The 22,545-nt window shown below is 34.7% G+C and overlaps 1 protein-coding gene across 9 annotated transcripts in view; it reads left to right on the forward strand.

The window, feature by feature from the left end:
• Positions 1–10,759, forward strand: part of LOC149798700 (uncharacterized) — a 25,044-nt gene extending 14,285 nt beyond the window's left edge. For 4 of the 9 annotated variants that reach the window (XM_089957542.1, XM_089957545.1, XM_089957549.1 and 1 more), the window contains 4 exons: positions 1,569–1,653; positions 3,905–3,973; positions 5,833–5,969; positions 8,255–10,759. In XM_089957542.1, coding sequence (XP_089813668.1) covers positions 1,569–1,653; positions 3,905–3,973; positions 5,833–5,969; positions 8,255–8,539 — 576 coding nt within the window. In that variant the 3' untranslated portion in view covers positions 8,540–10,759. Of the gene's footprint in view, positions 1–1,568; positions 1,654–3,481; positions 3,548–3,904; positions 3,974–5,832; positions 5,970–8,254 lie in introns of all 9 variants that reach the window. The other 5 variants (XM_089957543.1, XM_089957550.1, XM_089957547.1 and 2 more) reach the window with 2 other exon arrangements.
• The last annotated feature ends 11,786 nt before the right edge of the window (positions 10,760–22,545 follow it).

Consider the following 22,545-nt stretch of genomic DNA (forward strand, 5'->3'; position numbering starts at 1 on the left):
ATAGTTGTATTATTATTATTATTATTATTATTATTATTATTATTATTATTATTATTATTATACAAAATGCAGAATATTTCGTGTAACAAAATGCAAAAGATGTTACAGCAAATACGCGAAAATTTGGAAATTCATACTTTTGGTATTTAGAAAGTGAATGTAAACATAATTTTCAGAAAACGGGAGAACTTTAAAAAAAAATGTTTATTTGCTCCAGCTTTCAGATTGTTTCGTTCCTAAGTTTAAAATGAGTACCTAATGCTAAACGAAGTAATAAGTGATCCTAAAGAAAGAAAAAATAATAAGCGATCCCTCAGTCAGCAAGTAATAACGTTCCTTCAAAAAAGACACGCAATCAGGTATTTGAATTTTGTGATGAAAGATTCGCTTGCCCTTATGAGATGGGCACCTTCATTTTAATCCAGCTATTCATCAAAACCACACAAATCTAGATAGCAGAAGCATGTTTATATAGAATCTGGAGTTCATCAAAAAACGAATGTTGCTGTTATTTTGAAATCGCTGGTTGACGAACACATTGTATTGCCATTCTGAATGAAAAGGATTGGACGCAAATTCTAACACATCACAATAGTTTGTTCTATCCTACAAACAATAACACATTATGAAATAAAATTTGCTGTATTTTGATAAAATTTAGAATCTATTGCTTTACTTGATTACTGCTAATTAAATTTAAAGTAAAGGAAAAAAAACAACAACACATAAATACGAATTAAAAGTGCAATGAAATAGCAAGTAAATACAGAAGAACGGAAACTGTAGAATATGCATTAGTACCTTTGTCAATAATTTCAATAATAATAATAATAATTATTATTATTATTATTATTATTATTATTATTATTATTATTATTATTATATTGACAAGTGCACTATTTAAACCAAAAACAAAACAAACAAAAAATCCCCCAACTTGATGGTTATGTTGATATTGTACTTCTTTATAACATGGGCATAATACAAGTTTAGACAGAAATAGATACAGAATGACACAAATATAATCAGAAACTTTTCAGTCTTAATTCATTCAAAGTAGGACACGAACCTGTAGTACGAGTATTTGGCACCCTAGTCTATCTCTCCTTCACATGATCTGTAATAACTCAGCCATACGTTCACAATGTTTCCCTACGTCTGGATCTAGAACAAGGTTTTTCTAAGTGGCTAATAACATACCGATATAATAAAGACACATAGTGTGACACGTGTAGATAAATATGTATTGTGCTACATGTCTCTCTCTCTCTCTCTCTCTCTCTCTCTCTCTCTCTCTCTGTTATTTATTGTCCCTGATGGAGACATTGTTTTAAGTTAAAACGTAGGGAAACTTTGCCAAACAGTATTAAAATGTGAAAACTTCATGTCTATTTTGTGTTGGGATTTATGTAAAGGTAACACGTCCTTTATTGTAACAGATTTGAAAACTACATGTCTATTTTGTGTTGGGATTTATGTAAAGGTAACACGTCCTTTATTGTAACAGATGCGAAAACTACATGTCTGTTTTGTGTTATGAAAAGGTAACACGTCCTTTATTATAACAGATCATTGCTGCCGCTCATTACACAACGTACATGACGGATGACTTTGTTCGTCAGAGGTTTGGACCGATCAACCTTGCAAATCCAAGTGAGTTTAGTTCTTTTGTTGCTATTGGTATTCTTTTCTTTGTATAGCTGACCGGTAATTATGTCGTTCTGTGTTTAGACCATTACTCTCCCCCTCCTCTCGTCTGCCTGCTTGTCTACCTCGCTACTGGAACATAAACGTTCTGGTAAACAAACAGCATCTCACACACAAACGAATACATAATGTTATGAACAGTTTAAAAATGGATACATGTTATTCAAATGCATACCTTTCTTTCTCTCTCTCTCTCTCTCTCATTGCGCTTCATATTCATTGGGTTCAATATTCGTTCATTGTTATCCTGAACCAAAAATCATCTATCCGTATCTGGAGATACGATTTTTTTAAAATGAATACCGATAAAAATGACCTGGCTATCATGAAATCTTAAAACTGTATCTGCTAGCTTCCTCAAGCTAATAGCTGCATTTTTTCTTTTCTCCACGGCACATATCGCTCGCATTTTCATAGTAATATATTATTTCTTCATTAAATGTACTATCCATTCAGTGAATCAAATTGTTATATTAATTCTACTAGTTTATGGCTTTTCGTATTATATGATTTTATTCCTAGCAGTTTTACATCGGAATAGTTTTTTCCCCTCAGTTTTCTGTAATGTCACGAGATTACAATTTGATGGATTAAACTAGTAAAGAATTATCTTTCTCTTGATTTGATGAATTAATCTATTAAAGAATTAACGTTCGTGGGATTTCACAAATTCGAAAATAAGGCACGATATATATTATTGTATTTTCCTTTCGACTTATTATCAGGACAGCTTTTTTACGGAGTCTTATTTCCAAGAAAAATCAAATCGGTAGTTTTGTCATGGAGACAGTGGCATACATTATGGACCTAACATATCTGATTCACATAACAAGAACCGAACCGAATATTTACAATCCACATTTTTATATTTTAATCCCGTTTATTCGATTATTTTAACACGCTATTGTATCTTCTTTAAAAAAAATGCTTGCAATATTTGTCTTTGTTACAAGAACAAACAAGTTTCACTTTTAAATGCACGCAAGACGGGTATGAAGCAGTAAAGTAATTTTGGTCGAGTTATTCTGGAGTGCAAAACCTTGAGCGAATTATTTTCGAGGCCGGCTTTATTTAAGACTTTTATCAATATAAGTTAAATCAACAAGTTATTTATTTTTCTAAGTTACAAAAAGAAAATTTAAGAAACAGTATTGTGAATTAAATCCCAAATAATCCTAAATGTTATATCACAAGTCCGAAATAACAAAATGTTTCGAATGAATTTAAGTAGTCCTGAATCTTATGCTTTGTCATAATGATATAATTCAGTGCGTTTTTGAAAGAGTCTTCAATAGTCCAATTTAGTAGTGTGTATAAATCCAAGTAGCGAATGAGTACTTTGCAATTCCAATGAATATTTACATAATTCCTCTTAAGAACAATTTAGTAATTCCAATGAATTATTTAAATAAAACCTCTCGATTTATTTCTGAACACAACTACACGTGATTCCAGAGATTGATTATAAAATATGAATAAAACGGGAACGAACGCTTGCTTATAAAGACTCCGTGTATACAGCCACAATTAAATATTATGGAATTCCTTAGATGCGAGTAATTTTTAATCGGAAACTTCCATCAGACTGTTTCTAGAATATTCTGAACTCATAAAGCTTTATCAAAATCTTATTTACAATTTACAATAATGGACAAAAGTTAGCTATTTAAAAGTAATACTCTAGGATAAGAACCTTTTGATTAATGGGATATATCTATGTGTCAGGTATTTATAGCAAATCATCTATTCATATGCGTTTCTTCGCACATTTTAGATTTTTGCCAGGGTTTTCCTGAGTGGCGTGGCACTGCATGTCGAACACGAATCTTCCAGAGCCCGGGTTAGTGGTACTAATATTGTCACTAAGTGTCACAAGAACTCTTACATCGTAACCTCGGATTTAAGAGGAAAGAATCCGTTTGGGAGAACTTTCGGTTGTCTTAGTAGCATCTCCGAAACTCTCAAAGTTTCTACATGATCTTTGGCACTGCTTCTCAGGCCTGCCTCACAAATTGAGTAAATTGCCCTGTATCCAGCAAATTAATTTAGCTGAGTCATATACTGCACCCAGTGACACATCCGAGGTTACAATGTAGCTATTGGATGAGTTAAAAGTGAAGAATTATCACTACATGGCAACATAAGCCTGATAATTTCACTAAAATAATCTCTATTCAGTTGCCTATCCATATTTCAGCACCACAGTGTAAGGAATTTCAAGATTGGCACGGTGAAGTCTGCAGAAACCGCACTTTTCGAAATCATGGTTAAGTATTGATTATGAGAATTTCATTTCAAAGGTCTTAGCTAAGTGACTTAAACAAAAGTCAGTTTAATACTATCCAAATTAATAACTTAAAAGTATACAATAAATTTAGATTTTGTTCAAAATCCAAAGCGTTTATTTAAAAAATATGATTCGGACATGTTCAGGGTTTGCAGGCGTGTATATATATATATATATATATATATATATATATATATATATATATATATATATATATATATATATATATATATATAAATATAATATATATATATATATATATATATATATATATATATATATATATATAAGTTTTAGTACTGTATATAAAGAAAAAAGTTTTAACATTTCATGAATTGCCTCGAAGTATCAATTCTTGATGCCACTAATTTATTTTTATTCATCCAAAAACATGCCTGCAGGAAGTAATGGGAATACAAACAGACGATGTCGTTCTTGTACAACGTAAACCCGTGCACCCAGCTATGAAGAGCATAGGGCTAGGTCTACTGTCGAATAATACATCACCAGATCGGAGTCTGGCTTACTTGAACATGCTCAGAACATGATTTATGTTTGCATTCTATGACGTTAGATCGTGGCTCGTCGCTATTCACAGCTAGGTGTACCTTATTCACGGGTACAGATAGTAATAATAATAATAATAATAATATCTTCCACGCGTCTCACATTTGTTTCCCCACATAAAATGGTAATTGATAAACTTGACAAATTGATGAAGTGGACTTTTCGGCTGAAAACAAATATTTTTTATATATACTGAAATTCATTAAACGACAGTTAGAACTTTACAGCTTTCAAATAAGTCCGACAGCTAGGAGATTACTGTAGCTTACAGATCAAAATGGAGCCACTGATGGGCGTCTTGCCCATGTCAGCATTGGAGTAGAGTATTTTGTGTATTAGGACATTGTAAAGAAGGAACTACGGGGTATTTGAGTGAAGTATATGGGTATTTGAGTGAAGTGTATGGGTATTAAAGTGAAGTATAGGGGTATTTGAGTGAAGTATAGGGGTATTTGAGTGAAGTATATAGAGGTATTTGAGTGAAGTATATAGGGGTATCTGAGTGAAATAAAATACTATTCTAAAAAAACAAGAAATGGTGAAAATAAATGAGAATTAAAATATCCAACAACACCAACAACAGAATTATCTATTACTACTATCACCACCACCACCACCGACAACATTAATAATACTACTATGCGTTTTCTGACGCCAACATATATTTTTTCCAAATATAAAACATTCTGAAATAACTATGCTTGGTAGCTGTTCTTTTAGTACAATATTAAATTTTCACTTCATCAGGCTAGATCTTGCAAATAACAAATGATTAGGATAAATTTGTCAACCTGATTTACCAATAACCATGTAAGCAAGCCTAGTTTACCGCAAAACACAAACACTGACATTTAAAAATGTTGAGGGAATTGTCTTATGAAGAAACGGTTATTTAAAGATTTGAATTATGCTTGAATGAGCCCACAGCATATTCAATTGCAATTATTTTAATGCAAATAAAATATGTGGAAGAACGTGTTCTATATGTGAAAATCAGGAATATAACGAATGTATATGTTCTTTAACAATCCCCCACATTGGAACCCATTCATTCAAAAATACCTGTATTTTCAAGATCTCAGCAAACTCTATAATAGGACAACAAAACAAAATTATACAGAAGTACATATGACAAATTAGAATAAACTGCTCACGGCTAACACAGTCTATCTACTTTCCGCAAGTAAACGTATATAACTACTTAATGGCGCATTGTTTCAGTTTTGTTTTTGTCATTTCTTATAATTGTTTAAAACTTTCGCTTTTAACAGAGCACCGGTTAGTACTGAATACATTTAAGGCAGCTGACTGGATGCGACAGAGTGACATAGACTCGGGGCTATTTGAAAAACTTGACAACGGTACCTTTATAGCTAAGAGAAGTGGGTTGTACCTTTTGTATGCACAGGTGAGTGTGACTGAACTCGATTTTTAATTATGGTGAATTTAGTTTGTTAGAAACACTCATCCCTTTCAAAAGGGAGACAAAGAGAAATATTCTTCTAATAATTAGGTGATAAATAGCAAGCACCTATTTGTTAGCTGTTGCGAAACAAATTTTTAAATTAACGCCATTTTTATTCTTTCTTTAATCATCTAACGAAATCAAGTTATTATTCCGTCTTCGACATCCATTCGGAAAAATGAAGATATAAATATCTGAAAGTTTCACGTCTGTTTTTATTAAAGAAAGCAAACCCAAAAAAAATTATTCTTGGTTTACAATATATTAAACTAACTTTTTAAAATACAAGCCACTTAATATGGGTAGTGAGGGAACTATCAGCCACAACACTGAGCATAATGCTATTATTTTACCTGCATTTTTGATGCTAAATTTACACTCTTTTACAAGAAACAAGTTATAAACTTTCTTCAAATAATTCAAATCATAATAAACTCCCACGTGTAGGAAACCAGTACACTCCCATGTAAATAGGATCTTCTTCAACATTATCACAATCAGTTATGAAGTCACTTAAACGAGTATCACTCTCTTCAACATTACCACGACACACTTAAACGAGCATCACTCTCTTCAACATTACCACGACACACTTAAACGAGGATCACTCTCTTCAACATTACCACGACACACTTAAACGAGCATCACTCTCTTCAACATTACCACGACACACTTAAGCGAGCATCACTCTCTTCAACATTACCACGACACACTTAAACGAGCATCACTCTCTTCAACATTACCACGACACACTTAAACGAGCATCACTCTCTTCAACATTACCACGACACACTTAAACGAGCATCACTCTCTTCAACATTACCACGACACACTAAAACGAGCATCACTCTCTTCAACATTACCACGACACACTTAAACGAGCATCACTCTCTTCAACATTACCACGACACACTTAAACGAGCATCACTCTCTTCAACATTACCACGACACACTTAAACGAGCATCACTCTCTTCAACATTACCACGACACACTTAAACGAGCATCACTCTCTTCAACATTACCACGACACACTTAAACGAGCATCACTCTCTTCAACATTACCACGACACACTTAAACGAGCATCACTCTCTTCAACATTACCACGACACACTTAAACGAGCATCACTCTCTTCAACATTACCACGACACACTTAAACGAGCATCACTCTCTTCAACATTACCACGACACACTTAAGCGAGCATCACTCTCTTCAACATTACCACGACACACTTAAACGAGCATCACTCTCTTCAACATTACCACGACACACTTAAACGAGCATCACTCTCTTCAACATTACCACGACACACTTAAACGAGCATCACTCTCTTCAACATTACCACGACACACTAAAACGAGCATCACTCTCTTCAACATTACCACGACACACTAAAACGAGCATCACTCTCTTCAACATTACCACGACACACTAAAACGAGCATCACTCTCTTCAACATTACCACGACACACTTAAACGAGCATCACTCTCTTCAACATTACCACGACACACTTAAACGAGCATCACTCTCTTCAACATTACCACGACACACTTAAACGAGCATCACTCTCTTCAACATTACCACGACACACTTAAACGAGCATCACTCTCTTCAACATTACCACGACACACTTAAACGAGCATCACTCTCTTCAACATTACCACGACACACTTAAACGAGCATCACTCTCTTCAACATTACCACGACACACTTAAACGAGCATCACTCTCTTCAACATTACCACGACACACTTAAACGAGCATCACTCTCTTCAACATTACCACGACACACTAAAACGAGTATCACTCTCTTCAACATTACCACGACACACTTAAACGAGCATCACTCTCTTCAACATTATCACAACACACTTAAACGAGTATCACTCTTCCAACATTATCACAACACACTTAAACGAGTATCACTCTTTTCAACATTATCACAACACACTTAAACGAGTATCACTTTCTTCAACATTACCACAACACACTAAAACGAGTATCACTCTATCCAATATTATCACAACACTTAAACGAGTATCACTCTCTTCAACATTACCACAACACACTTAAACGAGCATCACTCTCTTCAACATTATCACAACACATTTAAACAAGTATCACTCTCTTCAAGATTATCACAACACACTTAAACGAGTATCACTCTCTTCAACATTACCACAACACACAATAAGATACTTAGATGAGTGATGTTCCTCTTTCACAGGTTTTGTTATATGATGTGCAAAGACGGCAAGCTGTGGGCATCATTCACAAGAAGGAAGGGTACACGGTGAATTCGATGAGATGTATGGAAAGCGTGGACTATAATGACCCTAACCTAGACGTTGCCGTGAACTCGAAGTATAAATCTTGCAGTGTGACAGGCGTTCTTTACATAAATCAGGGAGACGCTGTCGAGGTACAACTTCTGTACCCAAACACTCAAATTGACTTAACAGAAGATGCTACGTACTTCGGCGGAGTCCTGTTTGCAAAGAAAGGGCATTGAAAGAACTATAATTTAAACCTTAACAAAATCTCAGTGTAAAGATGCTCTGTTATAACGCGATTCCCGTTCGCCAATAGTGTTATCGCAATATAACCGATATGGCATTATTGCAATATGTTTTGTAATAACATATCACAAAAAGGCATGAAATATATGCAGAGGGGGGAAAAAATATTTTTCTTAACGGCTGCATATTTCTTTTCGCTCTCCTAACTTTAATTCTACGTTAAATGAGCTATCTTTAAACAGCGATTTCAGTTTCAAGCCAATCAATTTAGAGACAATATCTGGTGATACCAAGATATAAAGACGCAATCAAATACTCTATGACCTGCCATATAGCGATGGTGATGTCAGTACTTTTGTCCTTTGACCCTGAAAACAAGCATCACTTGATCTACATTATATCGCCTATGCATGTCAGTTAGATATGTATACATTAATGTATACAAAGTTTATTTGCATGTCCGAAATATCAATTTATTTTGATTTTCCAAGCAGCAGAATGAAAGGGTGTCTTTGCCTCATATTCAGTGTCGCAGACATTTGTGTTTCGTTTTTGTAAAATATACACTGGTAAAAAGAAGATAACAATTTAGGTCAAAGGCTTCAATTTTATCAACTAAGAACATATCGTTTTATATATAAAAAATAACTATTAATTGTCCACCTTTCATTAAATTGTATTTGATTTTCAACGAGCATAGAACGACATTTCATTGTATGGATGTATGTATGTATGTATATATGTATGTATGTATGTAAAAATCCATAATGTGTGAAATATTTTGAAGAAAAATCCTGATTGAGAGTTTGTATGAGTTTTAATTTGAATAAAAAAATACCAGTATGGTTATTTTGTGTGTGCAGAGAGAGAGAGAGAGAGAGAGAGAGAGAGAGATGACTTATTGATTAGTTCATGCAGTACAACATGATACGGGGTATAAGTATAGACAAACTACCACTAAGCTCGTTATTTATACCAATGTATCTGTTATATGAACCTTAACACTATATATCTGTTCCTGACACGTAATTTAGTATGTGTTACCTTCATCCTATTTAGCATGGTACGCACTTAGAACTCAACAACAAAATATTTTTTTTATTTTTCATAGCTATTAATCCCTTTCTCAGTCCCACCCTGATTATAAACCCATTGTTCTGTTCACACATCTCCATACCACCCCGATCATATTCCATACTGTTTACATATCTCCATACAACCTAGATCATATTCCAAGGTTTGAAGCCTTTATGTTCATGTGCCATACTCTGGAGAAGAGCATTCCTTTGCCATCAGGGGAGAAGGTTCGAGAGTGTGCGTGTTTGTTATGGGACAAGGGGCGTCCCAGCTATGTAACAGTGTGTGTTTTTGGTATAGGACAAGGGACGTCTCAGCTACGTAAGTGTGCGCGTATTGGCTGTGGCGTGTCTCAGAAACATAAGTGCTACGTAGGTGTGTGCGTGTTGGTTGTGAAGCGTCGCAGCTATGTAAGTGTGTGCGTGTTGGCTGTGACGCGTCTCAGCTATGTTGTTGTTGTAGTTGTTGTAGGGTTTAACGCCATTTTTCAGCACACGATAGGCTATACATGGCGGCCAGTATTAATGGTGGAGGAAGAACCCGGGAAAACCCCGGAAAGAACCACCGACCCACGAGAAGCTACTGGCAAGCTTTCTCACATACCCACATTAGCCGAATCCGAGACTCGAACCCACGCAGACAGAGGTGAGATGGCAGTGATCCGTAACGGAGAGCGCTTTAGACCACTCGGCCACTCGGGGCCCCGTCTCAGCTATGTAAGATTGTGCGTGTTGGGTGTGGTTAGAGGGGACCCAAGCTATGTAACATAATTCAGATTCAACGCACATGCATATGTTGCAGGAGAGGTGCATGTGTGAAGGGTATGGCGATACCAGTTAATATGACATTTGCAGTATGAGCGGTCACTTTTGCAAAATACATTTGTATATGCATACTTATATATGTACAACGACCAAATATTTTGGAATTATCAAAGATATACATAGCTCTACCAGACAATAACTTTTATCAGGTACGATGGATCTATGGGCTACAGGATATTTTTCTATGTAAATATGTTTGTGCGTTCATCACGTTTCACCTTATCATTCTAGTCACGTGTGTAGACTTTATTATAACAACTTGTGTTTAGATCTTTTATTGAAACTATGTTTTAAATAAAATCATGCAAACTTCGGGGTTTCTGACTTTGTGTTATATAAAATATGTGTGAGTGACTATAACCATTACAGTCCCCATTTTCTGTATACTGTTTGCAGTCTCGCCGAATAGTGTTTGGGATATACCATGCATTAGGTGAAAATCAGATTCTATTAATAAATTAATAATCCATAACTCTTTACTTATTTATAAATCAGACTTACAATGTATGGAATAATTGGACATAACGTGCTCGTCCCGTCCCTGCGGTTTTAGGCAAAGAAAGACAAAAGAAAAGAAAAAGGGGGCAGGGTTGACGGCAGGAAGAATTGTTTAAATTATGTCTTCTATGCCTGCCTTTAAAAATTGTTGTTATTATTATTATTATTAACAGAAGAAGATATGTGTCAGATTCGAAAAGAATTGTCGGAATACAAACACTTTTGTAAAGTCTTGTTTACAATACGTTTCACATCTGAGTGAGTGTGTGTACGAGTATACCCGAGTGTGTGTGTGTGTGTGTTTGTGTGGTTTTACTATAAAGAACCTGTAAATATATTTGTGACCACGAGGCAGATTGGTTACTAAAAGTATTATTATTATTATTATTTTTATTATTATTATTATTTGCAGACTCACTGCTACTAATACAAACAAAGAAGTATTTGCGTCATTACGAAGCCGAAGTACATTCGATGACCTATTTATTTATCCCAAATGTAGCCGAGAATGGTACAAATCTCTTACGTTTGAGTCACCAAGGTGGCATTTAAAGGGCGACACAGACGTCACCTGTTTAGGTATAATTTATCAATGCCAGTCCAAGTATAAAGTATTGAATCAACAGCTCATAACCCATAAAGATAAAATATCCCTAAGATAAGTGATAATCAGGTCTTTTTTTATAAACTGTTTTCTCTAAGAATTGCTACCGCTGACCCATATGATAATAAATATCCTTGATGAATGCATTTCAAGATAATACTTGTAAATTTACGAGAGAAAAAAATAAAAAAATAAAAAGAAGACGGAGAAAGGAAACAGAGAGAAAGAGAAAATGCAACGCAAAAAAAGAAACTGATTATATGTGCTGTCAGTCTTTTTTAAAGCCATTCTATACGTGCGCTGAACGTAGGTAAAGAAAAAAAAAGGAAGATAACGTAAGATAACATAAGATAACGTAAGATAAAACAGGCAAAAGAGGAATCTAATTGTACAGGATGGAGTAAGCTTCCCACCTTGCTCCCCGTTGATTTTATTTAAACACTGTAAATAAATTTAAATTTTGGTGCACTGCGTTGTATTTGTTGTTTTTGTTGTTGTTGTTGTCGGTATTATTATTATTATTATTGTTGTTGTTGTTGTTGTTGTTGCTGTGTTTTGCCATAAACAAGAATTCACATTTACCAACAGAATATTATATATGTAACATTCCAAAAGAAGTAGGAGAATATATCTGCTTTGGTAATAAAACGGCAACTGCTTGCCACATTTCACATTTTCATAACAAAAAAGAATTACCGACTGACCTATTTTTAAGAGAATGTGAAAGTATTATTGAATATTTAAGCTAAAAGAAACTGACATAAATTGGTACAACGTTAGTATTTTAAGTTTAAATAACCTGCATGGAAAGAATACATACATTTATTTACAAAAGCCTTTCAACGTGTTTACAGCCATTCGTTATTGTTCTTATTCAGATGCATATCCAAGTAGATAAATATAAATCTAAAGACACAGTTAAAACGAATACAAAAATATATTATTCTTCTGGACCAAACGGCCAGGCATATGCAAGCTGATCTGTACAATATTCCTATTGATACATGTATCTTCTGGGCCCAACGGCCAGGCATAGGCAAGCTGATCTGTACAATATTCCTATTGATACATGTATCTTCTTGGCCAAACGGCCAGGCATAGGCAAGCTGATCTGTACAATATTCCTATTGATACATGTATCTTCTGGGCCCAACGGCCAGGCATAGGCAGGCTGATCTGTACAATATTCATATTGATACATGTATATTTAATTTCCTCCGTGATATTCATAAGTCATAGTTGATCCGTGGTTAGATAAAATTCACCGCAAGGTTATAGTTGGCAATATTTCAATTGAAAAAAATTAACAAAGGGATGTGTTGTTATTATATATATATATATATATATATATATATATATATATATATATATATATATATATATATATATATAACAAAATAACTATGTTGGCCTTGTTCAGGAAATTATCATGATCTTGTGATCTTGAACATAACTTTATTTTGTTTGAGTTTTGCAACAAACGAGGCACTAGCATGCATCCATTGGAACAAAATACCAGATCGACAGGATTGCAGTTATAAACAGTTTAGAAGAGAGAACTGATGTGATTGAAATACCAAAACTGGAGGCAATAGCGAAAGAGCTAGAAGATATTAGAAAGAAAAAGATGGATGGGGTAAGGGTTAGATCTATGGGCTGAAGAAGGAGAGAAAATGACTAAACCTGAAAACTCAGAAAATAGAAACTACGGAAGTAATGCCATCTATTTTTGAAAGGAAAGGTTCATTAACAGTGTCAGAAAGAAATTTTAGACGAAGGAAAAGTATTTTATATGAACTTGTATAAAAAGCGTGAAGTTGAATTGGGGAACTATCTAACAGACAGAATGAAGGAATTATTATATGTATACCGAATGGTGATAAACCTATGCAGTATATTTCAAATTGGAGACCCATATCGCTGCTGAATTTATCATATCACTGCTGAATTTATCGTACAAAATTACTTCTACATTTATTGCAAGTAGGATTAAAACTGGACTAACCACGCTTATACATAAGGATCGGACTGGGCTTCTAGAAGGACAATACATTGGAGAAAATATGAGAAACTTATATGACCCAATGTTTTACACTAGAAAGCACACTATATCTCGTCGACCCCTTTTATTCCATTTTGAAAAGGTATTTGACCGAGTTGGATTGCCATTTACTTATGAAGTTGTGAATTGTTTTTAAAATATTGTAAGCTGAAGAATCAATATAAAATTGGACAGACATTTTTATTCGAACATAACATTTTGTGTGGTTATTAATGATTAAGTTTCCAGTTGGTTTGTTATTGAGAGAAGGTGTAGACAGGGGGATCCTCTCTCCCCATACATTGTATCCAATGTGCAGAGATTTTAGCTCATTTGAAAAGGGGAAAATGTACATTAGGGAAATAAATTTAGGTGACACAACATATACGTTCTTGGTATAAAAATTGGAAAAGCAAAGATGGTTTGGATCGGAAGTAGAACTGATAGTACTACGAAACATCCGGAATATAAACTTAATTTCGGGATGTACCGAGTTTGGTGTCTTCATTGTTAAGTTTTCAATTAATTTGGAACCAATTACACCTCTTTATCCATCTAAAATTAGAGAAATTAAAACCATCCTAATACAGTGGGATATAAGTATTTTAAACACTTTTGGAAAGACAGTAGTAATAAAAGCTTTAGCTATCTCCAGAATTAATCATCTTTATTGTCATTAACAAATCCATCTACACACTGTCTTAGCGAACTAAATGCACTCTTTCACAAGATTTTATGGCATAGGTCAAAGGACAAAGTGAAATGAAATATTGTTGTGAAGGATTATCATGAGGAGGGATTAAATATGATTAATGTATTAAATTTTGTAGATCCTTTGAATCTTACGCGGCTTAGAGGTGTATACGGAAAATTTATTAGAAACAGTGAAATACCAAATTCTAGAAGGAAATGGAGTTATTAACTTGGTGAGTTAGACAAGTTAGACCGAGAGACAAGTTTCTTACCACCATATAAAAAAATGTCCAAACCTTAGATGGTTGCAGTTTAAAATGTTACACACAGTTTTAGCTACGAATGTATTTTTCAAAAGAATTAACATTATTTCAAACGAGTTCCGTTTTTTGTATATGTTGCATGCATAGGCAATATCTCGTATATTATGGAATTTTCGAGTAACAAGCATTTTTTTTTTTAAATTGCACCGCACAATAAATAAAATTAAGTGTTGTCACGCACATAAATTGGAACAAAAATAGTTATTATGTTTGGAATTAGAGACAACACTCTGACGTGTGATACAAACACAGATTTAAAAGAGAAATGCCAACTCTATCTCAGTTAAAAAAGAGTGTAGCTTTTAATTTCAAGATAGAAAATATGGTTCTATGCATTATATTGTACGGGAGAAATACTTAAGGAGAGAGGATTTAAAAAGAGTTGGTATATCCATTTAATGTATGAATGCGTCATACATTTCTTTGCTACTATGTTTTTTTTTTTTTGTTCATGCAAATATAAATCGATTGTATGCTAGCTCGTAAACTACTTTTAGTTCATATTACTCTGTACTCGTTGTTCAGGGAAGACCATGTGATATTCCGAGACGTCGTTTCTAATAAAGGAAGTTTTAATACAAAACAAACTACATTGGCTGTGCTTATGTTGCCTTTTAGGGCAAATAAAGGGTGGGTGAGGATGGGGGTGGGAGGTTTCTTAGCCCGAGGTGATCTGCGCTCAATTATTATATGAACTATTCTGGCACATGTTAAAAATTCTTTTACAATAAACCATATGCCAATCCAATTTTATCGAGATCTTTCTCACCCCTATGAGGTCATCTCAGCAATGGTAAAAATTTATAGTACTTTCACAAAAAGACGGTGACGTAAAACAAAAATAATTATAAGCTAGCGTTGTATGTATGTATGTATGTATGTATGTATGTATGTATGTATGTATGTATGTCGCTACCACTTTATTGACAGTACTCCTGCTGTTTGAAACTTACACAAAATTATTTAAAGTTAACATACTTTTTATAATTGTTGAAAGTGTTTATTACGGCGTTATGAAAGTTTTCATAAAATTGACAGTTACACAGTATAATTGTATATATTTTGACAGCTCCATACCTTGCTTTTTAAATTGTTAAGTATACCTTTTATAAAAGTGAAGGCTCGAACACAATCTGATATACAATACGGCTGTTGGTTTTTACTCTAACGTCATGCTGGATCTCACAAACAATGCAATACGTTACAGATAGAATAACCTTACAAATGACTTAAAACAAAACAAATTATAATTAAAAAATGATGATTTTGATTCGACTGCTTCGTAAAGTTGCAATACAATATGTAATACTGCTTATAATTTTGACAGCTAAAGATATCATCCACGCATCTCTCTCTCTCTCTCTCTCTCTCTCTCTCTCTCTCTCTCTCTCTGTACAGTGCACGCATAAAATATTAAGACAGATAGGGCCCGGATGGTGCATTCTTAATGTTTGCTTCTGACCTCTGTGGTCCTAGGTTGGATAACGACACGATACAATTTAGTGACATTCCCAATAAATACTAATAGAAATATTTTGTAAAATTGTACGTCACTGTCAAAAAGGCGAATCCGAAAGTGGTCTTGCGTTGTCGGGCAGACGAGATAATATGCAAATAATACTGTGTGATTTCCAGTATGGTATTCATCACACATGTGTATGGCGATGTAAACACGTCAAAGGTCGGCGTGGTACCCACAGCCTTACACATAATTAGGGATCTGAACAGACATCAGTAGAGCACATTAAGTCAGTCCCAGTCTTATTATCAGTTAACTTTTTCCCGACATGAAAAATTGTTCTACCTACAAAAGTGTGCTAAACTGAATTAAAACCAGAACAATTATCTGATACATCCCATCTTTGTTGTTTCTGTTCTTGTTATTCTTGATGCTGTTGTTCTTATTTGAAACCTTACTGTCATAGGCTTACATTCTAAGCTTGATCAATATTAGCAACAAGCCTTGCCAATTATACGTATTACTGTCATTATCATTATATATGTGACTATACTGAATGTTCATAATTAAATATGACAAAGGTCATGATCATGTATGTATAATTACCAAGTTTGCTCAAATTCTGTTAAGAAATACCCCCAACTTCCGCTATTCATATGCCACACTACCTTGTGCTACTGCTCATCAATAAATTGCAAGTTTTTGGGTGACAGACGTTTCCGTGCCAATTTTATGCAAGTTGTTGTTGTTGTTGGGTTTAACGCCATTTTTCAGCACACGATAGGCTATACATGGCGGCCCGTATTAATGGTGGAGAAAGAACCCAGGAAAACCCCGGAAAAAACACCGAACCACGAGAAGCTACTGTCAAGCTTTCTCACATACCCACATTGGCTGAATCCGAGACTCGAACCGGCGCAGACATAGTTGAGATGGCAGTGATCCGTAACGGAGAGCGCTTTAGACCACTTGGGGCCCCTTTATGCAAGTACAAACTTCTACCAAAGCAATGAAGCAAACACAGAGGCTGGTCACAATCTGACCATATGACGCAGAGAATTATAAGGTATCAGTTCATAATACCAAAAAGAAATTGTATTCATTCTCTTCACTAAACCCGTTTATGCAGCGTTTATTCTATTGTCAAGCTTCAGAATTCAGTTAATCGTGTAAAATAAAAAGCTCAGTTCTTACTACAGTCTAGTCGAATCGATAGCTTCATGAATAGATTGACAATATGACGCCAGATCACCAACTGAAAGACGGGGCTCATCGTGATAGTAGTCATATAAACTATTACCAAGAATCTTTTTAGAGCTATATTTTTCGTGGTAGTGTGGCAATTCTTGTTACAGATCTCCTCAGTTGATATGTAAACATGGGCGCCCGCAGGATTTTTTCATGAATTTTCTTAATTAACTTTTTTCAATATAATTTAAAAAATGTTCCTATGAAGTTCTTATACTATGAAGGTCTTGCAATCGAAGTGCATGGTACGTATCCATGAACATGACACTAATCGAGGTACATTGTATGTATCCATGAATATGACACGACACTTACACATTGAGGAATTTTCAAGGACTTCCAAAAGTTTTCAAGAATATTTTTACGTACAGAAATTGAAATTTCTCCATTTGTGTATCAATGCATAAACGGGTACGAAAAGACCAAAACACATTAATAATTAGCGTATCACTACAGCAAGGGACACTACTCTATCTTGTAATTACCCGTATCACGTATCATTTTAATTGATCCACTCAGTATTTTTTTCCCCTTTTCATATTCATTATTTTTGGAAAATACGTAAACAAGATAAATTTTGAATTATAAAAGTGGTATATTTATTTAATATTCCAAATGAAAATTTCAAAGAGCTTTTATAAATTTCAAAATTTGTTTTCAACAAATGCAATGAATTTTCAAAAGTAAAAACAATGTTTTCAAGGCAACCACTCAGATCCCAAGATTTTCAAGGATATATATGCCATATACTGCATAATTTTCAACACATTAACAATCCATAACTTTATGCATAAACTAACTGTTTAAAATCTTCTTCCAAAGACTTTCGAATAAAGCATAAAATTTACACAATAATCAACGGTTTGATAGACTTCTAAATTGGGGCTTACCTGTCAACTTCAACATTTCCTTCTGAATCAACTTCGACATTTCCTTCTGAATCAACTTCAACATTTCCGTCTGAATCAGATTTGTATAGAATTTTCTTCATTTTCAATGTTACATGAGATCTAAAAATGTTATCTTGGATAAACCCATGTCTTAAAATAGTAACGAGAAATCCCAAACATGAGTAACCTATCCCAAACCTTTTAACATTTTACCTGTACATGTTTATTGAGTGACATAGCAGGACACGTCGGGCAAATTTGATATTTCAGCACGAAGTAATGAAGTTTATTTCGCTGTTAAACTGTCAATTGATCTGATATGGTCCATTGTTTAGAACAAAGATACATCAGAAAACAATAGTTGTTACCATCTTCCATCAGTGTTGTCTCAGCCGCAAACCTACGATCTGGGAGCGGGTTGGAATCTTACTATCGAATCAACCTGGGTCGGCTACCGTTGTGTGTCCTTGAGCAAGGAATTTTTACTCCAGTTGCCTCGGCACCAAACAACCTGTTTGTGTTGCTGTGCCGTTAAACACCAAACCAAATGTAAAACGAACTGTATGTCATCTTTTAATAAATCGTGTATTAACGTGTTTCGAAAAACAGAGCTCTCGGCAGAATAAATGTGAAAGGAAAATACAATAATTAGAAATAGAAACTATGTTTTCTGGGGAAGGAATACGTTAGACAAGAGGCTCAAAATGGACACGATATCGATCACCTGGATAACGTAACTAAGCAGGATTATGTTGCATACAACCTACGTAAGCCACGTCTCTAACCTTATCATGTCGTCTTTTACGATATTCTCATTAAAACTCTTTCGAAAGATATAAAAGTTAATTAAGCATAACTGAAGTGACTCAGGATCTTTATGATAGAAATCTATTTTGACGAAATTGGATGAGACCTACTGTTACAGTTTGGTCAAATTATGTTCATGAATATAGTTGCTAGTACTGACACACACGGCTAGTCAGATGAAAATCACACCATGGTCATACTCTAACGAGATCTTGACGATATAAACTTATTTCACAAGTTCTGTATAAAAAAATCTTACATTCTTAGAGTTGTCAGACACTCAGTCAATCAGATTCAACATTGCCTGATAAATATATATTGTTATTCGATCTCAACTGCTAGATTATGTAGAAAATCCAATCTAGATTTCCTTATGCTGATACAAGACAATATCGGATCAGTATTATATTGATATTGTTAGCAATACATGATCTAGGTAAACAAAATTGAATCCCTATGATATTGATCTTTTTATATAGCTATCCATTTTCGGATAATTTAATAAAATTCCTTCAAGATACTGAGAAACAATATGCTTTGATACTAACTTCATCATGAATCTTACATCTTATTACATTTTGATCAGCTGACATGCACGTGAATGTTATTCAGATTTAGACTCTGTATATTTATAACTCCTTCAAAAAGGAGCTTCCTCAGGATAGGAGCCGCGGTGGGTCGCTGGTTTAGGCGTTGGACTCATGACCAGAAAATACGATTCGTACCATCAGCTACACTGGTGTGTAATTGGAGGAGACACATTGCTCTAACTGCCACGGCCTCACATTAATGTATCGTAGTAAAAATGTAAACACTATGCAAGTACTTGCTTCTCCAGCAATCAAACCTGGAAATATAGCGTTAAGGTAACAGGTCGTGTGTTGGCTATTTCATTAAAGTATAGTCAAGCCCAAAGAAAATTACCGTCCGCCACTTCGCTTTTTCATCCGTGTCTGCCTGCAAACATATTTTCTCGTTTTTCACGAATACCCCAAAAAATAAAACTATGCCATGAACAACACGCCGTTTTTATTATTACCGTTGGCACTCCGTGATAGCTTTATGTAGTGTAATGTATATATCCTAATGTATAATAAAGAGTTTACAAAAAGTGATTTGGACAGATCGTGTTAGCTAATAGATCATTCTACCGAATCTGTCAGTGTTCATTATAGCACTGCGAAAGTGTGAATATATGTGAGTTATGGTATCGATGGCTTGCAATACGATGGGGCATTGTGATCATTTTAGGCTTGTAATTTAATTGTATTCTCATATTATTAACAAGTGCAACCAGACGATTTATTGTCACTATCACGTTTATGTACTAACCATTCCCACAGTAACATTTGGTGATCCGTGTGTGTGTGTGTGTGTGTGTGTGTGATTTAGGTTTGTAACGTAGCTTTAACAATTTTTCAGTCCCATCGCTACGATGTCTGCAGTGTGGCAGTTTATAGTGATGTATAGCACTGGGCAATTAAACCACATGCATGTAGCATGATGTCTCACCCAGTCACATTATCCTGACACCAGGCCGACCAATCCTAACACTAACCTCTTAATGCTGAGCGCCAAGCGAGGCAGCTGTTAGTACCATTTTTGTAAGTCTTTGGTATGACTCGGCCAGGGTTCGAAAGCGCGACCTCCCGCATCGGATGGATCCATCTGAACACTGCATTCTCCCTTTTTACAACTCTAACGTTAATGCTCAAATAAAAACAAAACGTTAAAGACAGAAGCAGGAACATCATGTTCAAATTCATAAATTGTCAAAGTTATATGTGGTACAATATTTTCATAAAAAGGCATGTCATAAGTTTGTTGCTCATACTTCACCGAATTAAAAAGGTAACAGCACGCCTGGGTCGACCTTCTTCTTCAAGCTTTCCTACCTTTTGTCACGACAGACACCGAATTAAAAAGGTAACAGCACGCCTGGGTCGACATTCTCCTTCAAGCTTTCCTACCTTTTGTCACGATAGACACCGAATTAAAAAGGTAACAGCACGCCTGGGTCGACATTCTCCTTCAAGCTTTCCTACCTTTTGTCACGATAGACACCGAATTAAAAAGGTAGCAGCACGCCTGGGTCGACCTTCTTCTTCAAGCTTTCTTACCTTTTGTCACGACAGACACCGAATTAAAAAGGTAACAGCACGCCTGGGTCGACATTCTCCTTCAAGCTTTCCTACCTTTTGTCACGACAGACACCGAATTAAAAAGGTAACAGCACGCCTGAGTCGACCTTCTTCTTCAAGCTTTCCTACCTTTTGTCACGATAGAGACAACGAAGGTCATTACTGTGGCCAGATAACGAAATAGAAAACCCGTCGGTAAGCTAAACCTCCTTCCTAAAATGTTGTTAACTGAAATCAATATAACTAGGATGAGTGATGGGGTGAATGACTATCTATTTCAAAATAAAACGATCCAAATCATTGACATTTTGCTTCCGTCTTGTTCCAAGTATACGTAAAACGGCTTAATCATGTTTTTATTTTTTGGTGTAGTGACTTTCAATTGAGTCTACGTGTGCAGAACAGTAAAATACGAGCGAAAAATAATTTGCAAAGCCTAATTTTTTGAAGCTAGTTTAATGTTTAAAAATTACGAGGTAGCATTGGAATTTTTTGGCAGTTTGTTCCAACTTTTGCTGGCAGCACACTGCATGATTTTCCTGTCTATTTATGGATATGGGATTCACGATAACCACATAAATGATCTATTTCTTTATAGCGTTATGTCTGTTTAATTTGTACTTGTTAGTTTTTCTCCATAATTATATGTTATGTATAATTGTATTCTGGACTTGACCTTGTCCAAAATCAAGTTCACGGTGTACCTGACCAGTAACCTTTATTTTGTAACAAAAAATAATACATAGTTAACATTTCTCTATGAGTGTGGGTTAAATATTAGGATCTTTATCAATAAAGGTAAACATGTTTATTTGGGTCTAAGTGTAGGATAACGGAATTCTCACACGATGAACCTGTTGTACCTGATGTTTCCCATGTTCCTTATTATAAGTTTAGTAAAACATCTTATCTCTTTACAACTTTGAATTCTCTAGAAATGAACTTTGGACCTACATCTTGGCACAACTTTTGCGTCTATGTTTGTTTAAATACAATCTTGTTTACTTGAAAAATGTCATCATTCTTGCTTGAGCATCTTTAACACAATGATTCTTCTCGTTGTGTTTAGTATTTTATTGGGTGCAATTATTTCTTTAATCTATTATTCACTGGAAATACAAAGTGCTCATCGATAATATTCTTTGACAAAGACATTAACTTGGAATTATAGTGAATTCAGACAAGGCCGTCTTTGATTATATTATTGTGAGTCATCAAAAGACTGCTGACACATTTCCACCTCACAGGCAACCACATGCACATCTACACATTCAGAGTTGAAACTTATTTGGAATACCACTGGAATTCAGATGGAATTTGATGTATTTGGTCTTGTGTAAACTTTTAGGACTATTTGGGATTTAATTCACAAAACTGTAAGTTCTTTTTAAATT

The sequence above is a fragment of the Sinohyriopsis cumingii genome, chromosome 5, assembly GCF_028554795.1.
Source record: "Sinohyriopsis cumingii isolate HCF-2022 chromosome 5, ASM2855479v2, whole genome shotgun sequence".
Classification (NCBI taxonomy): Eukaryota; Metazoa; Mollusca; class Bivalvia; order Unionida; family Unionidae; genus Sinohyriopsis; species Sinohyriopsis cumingii.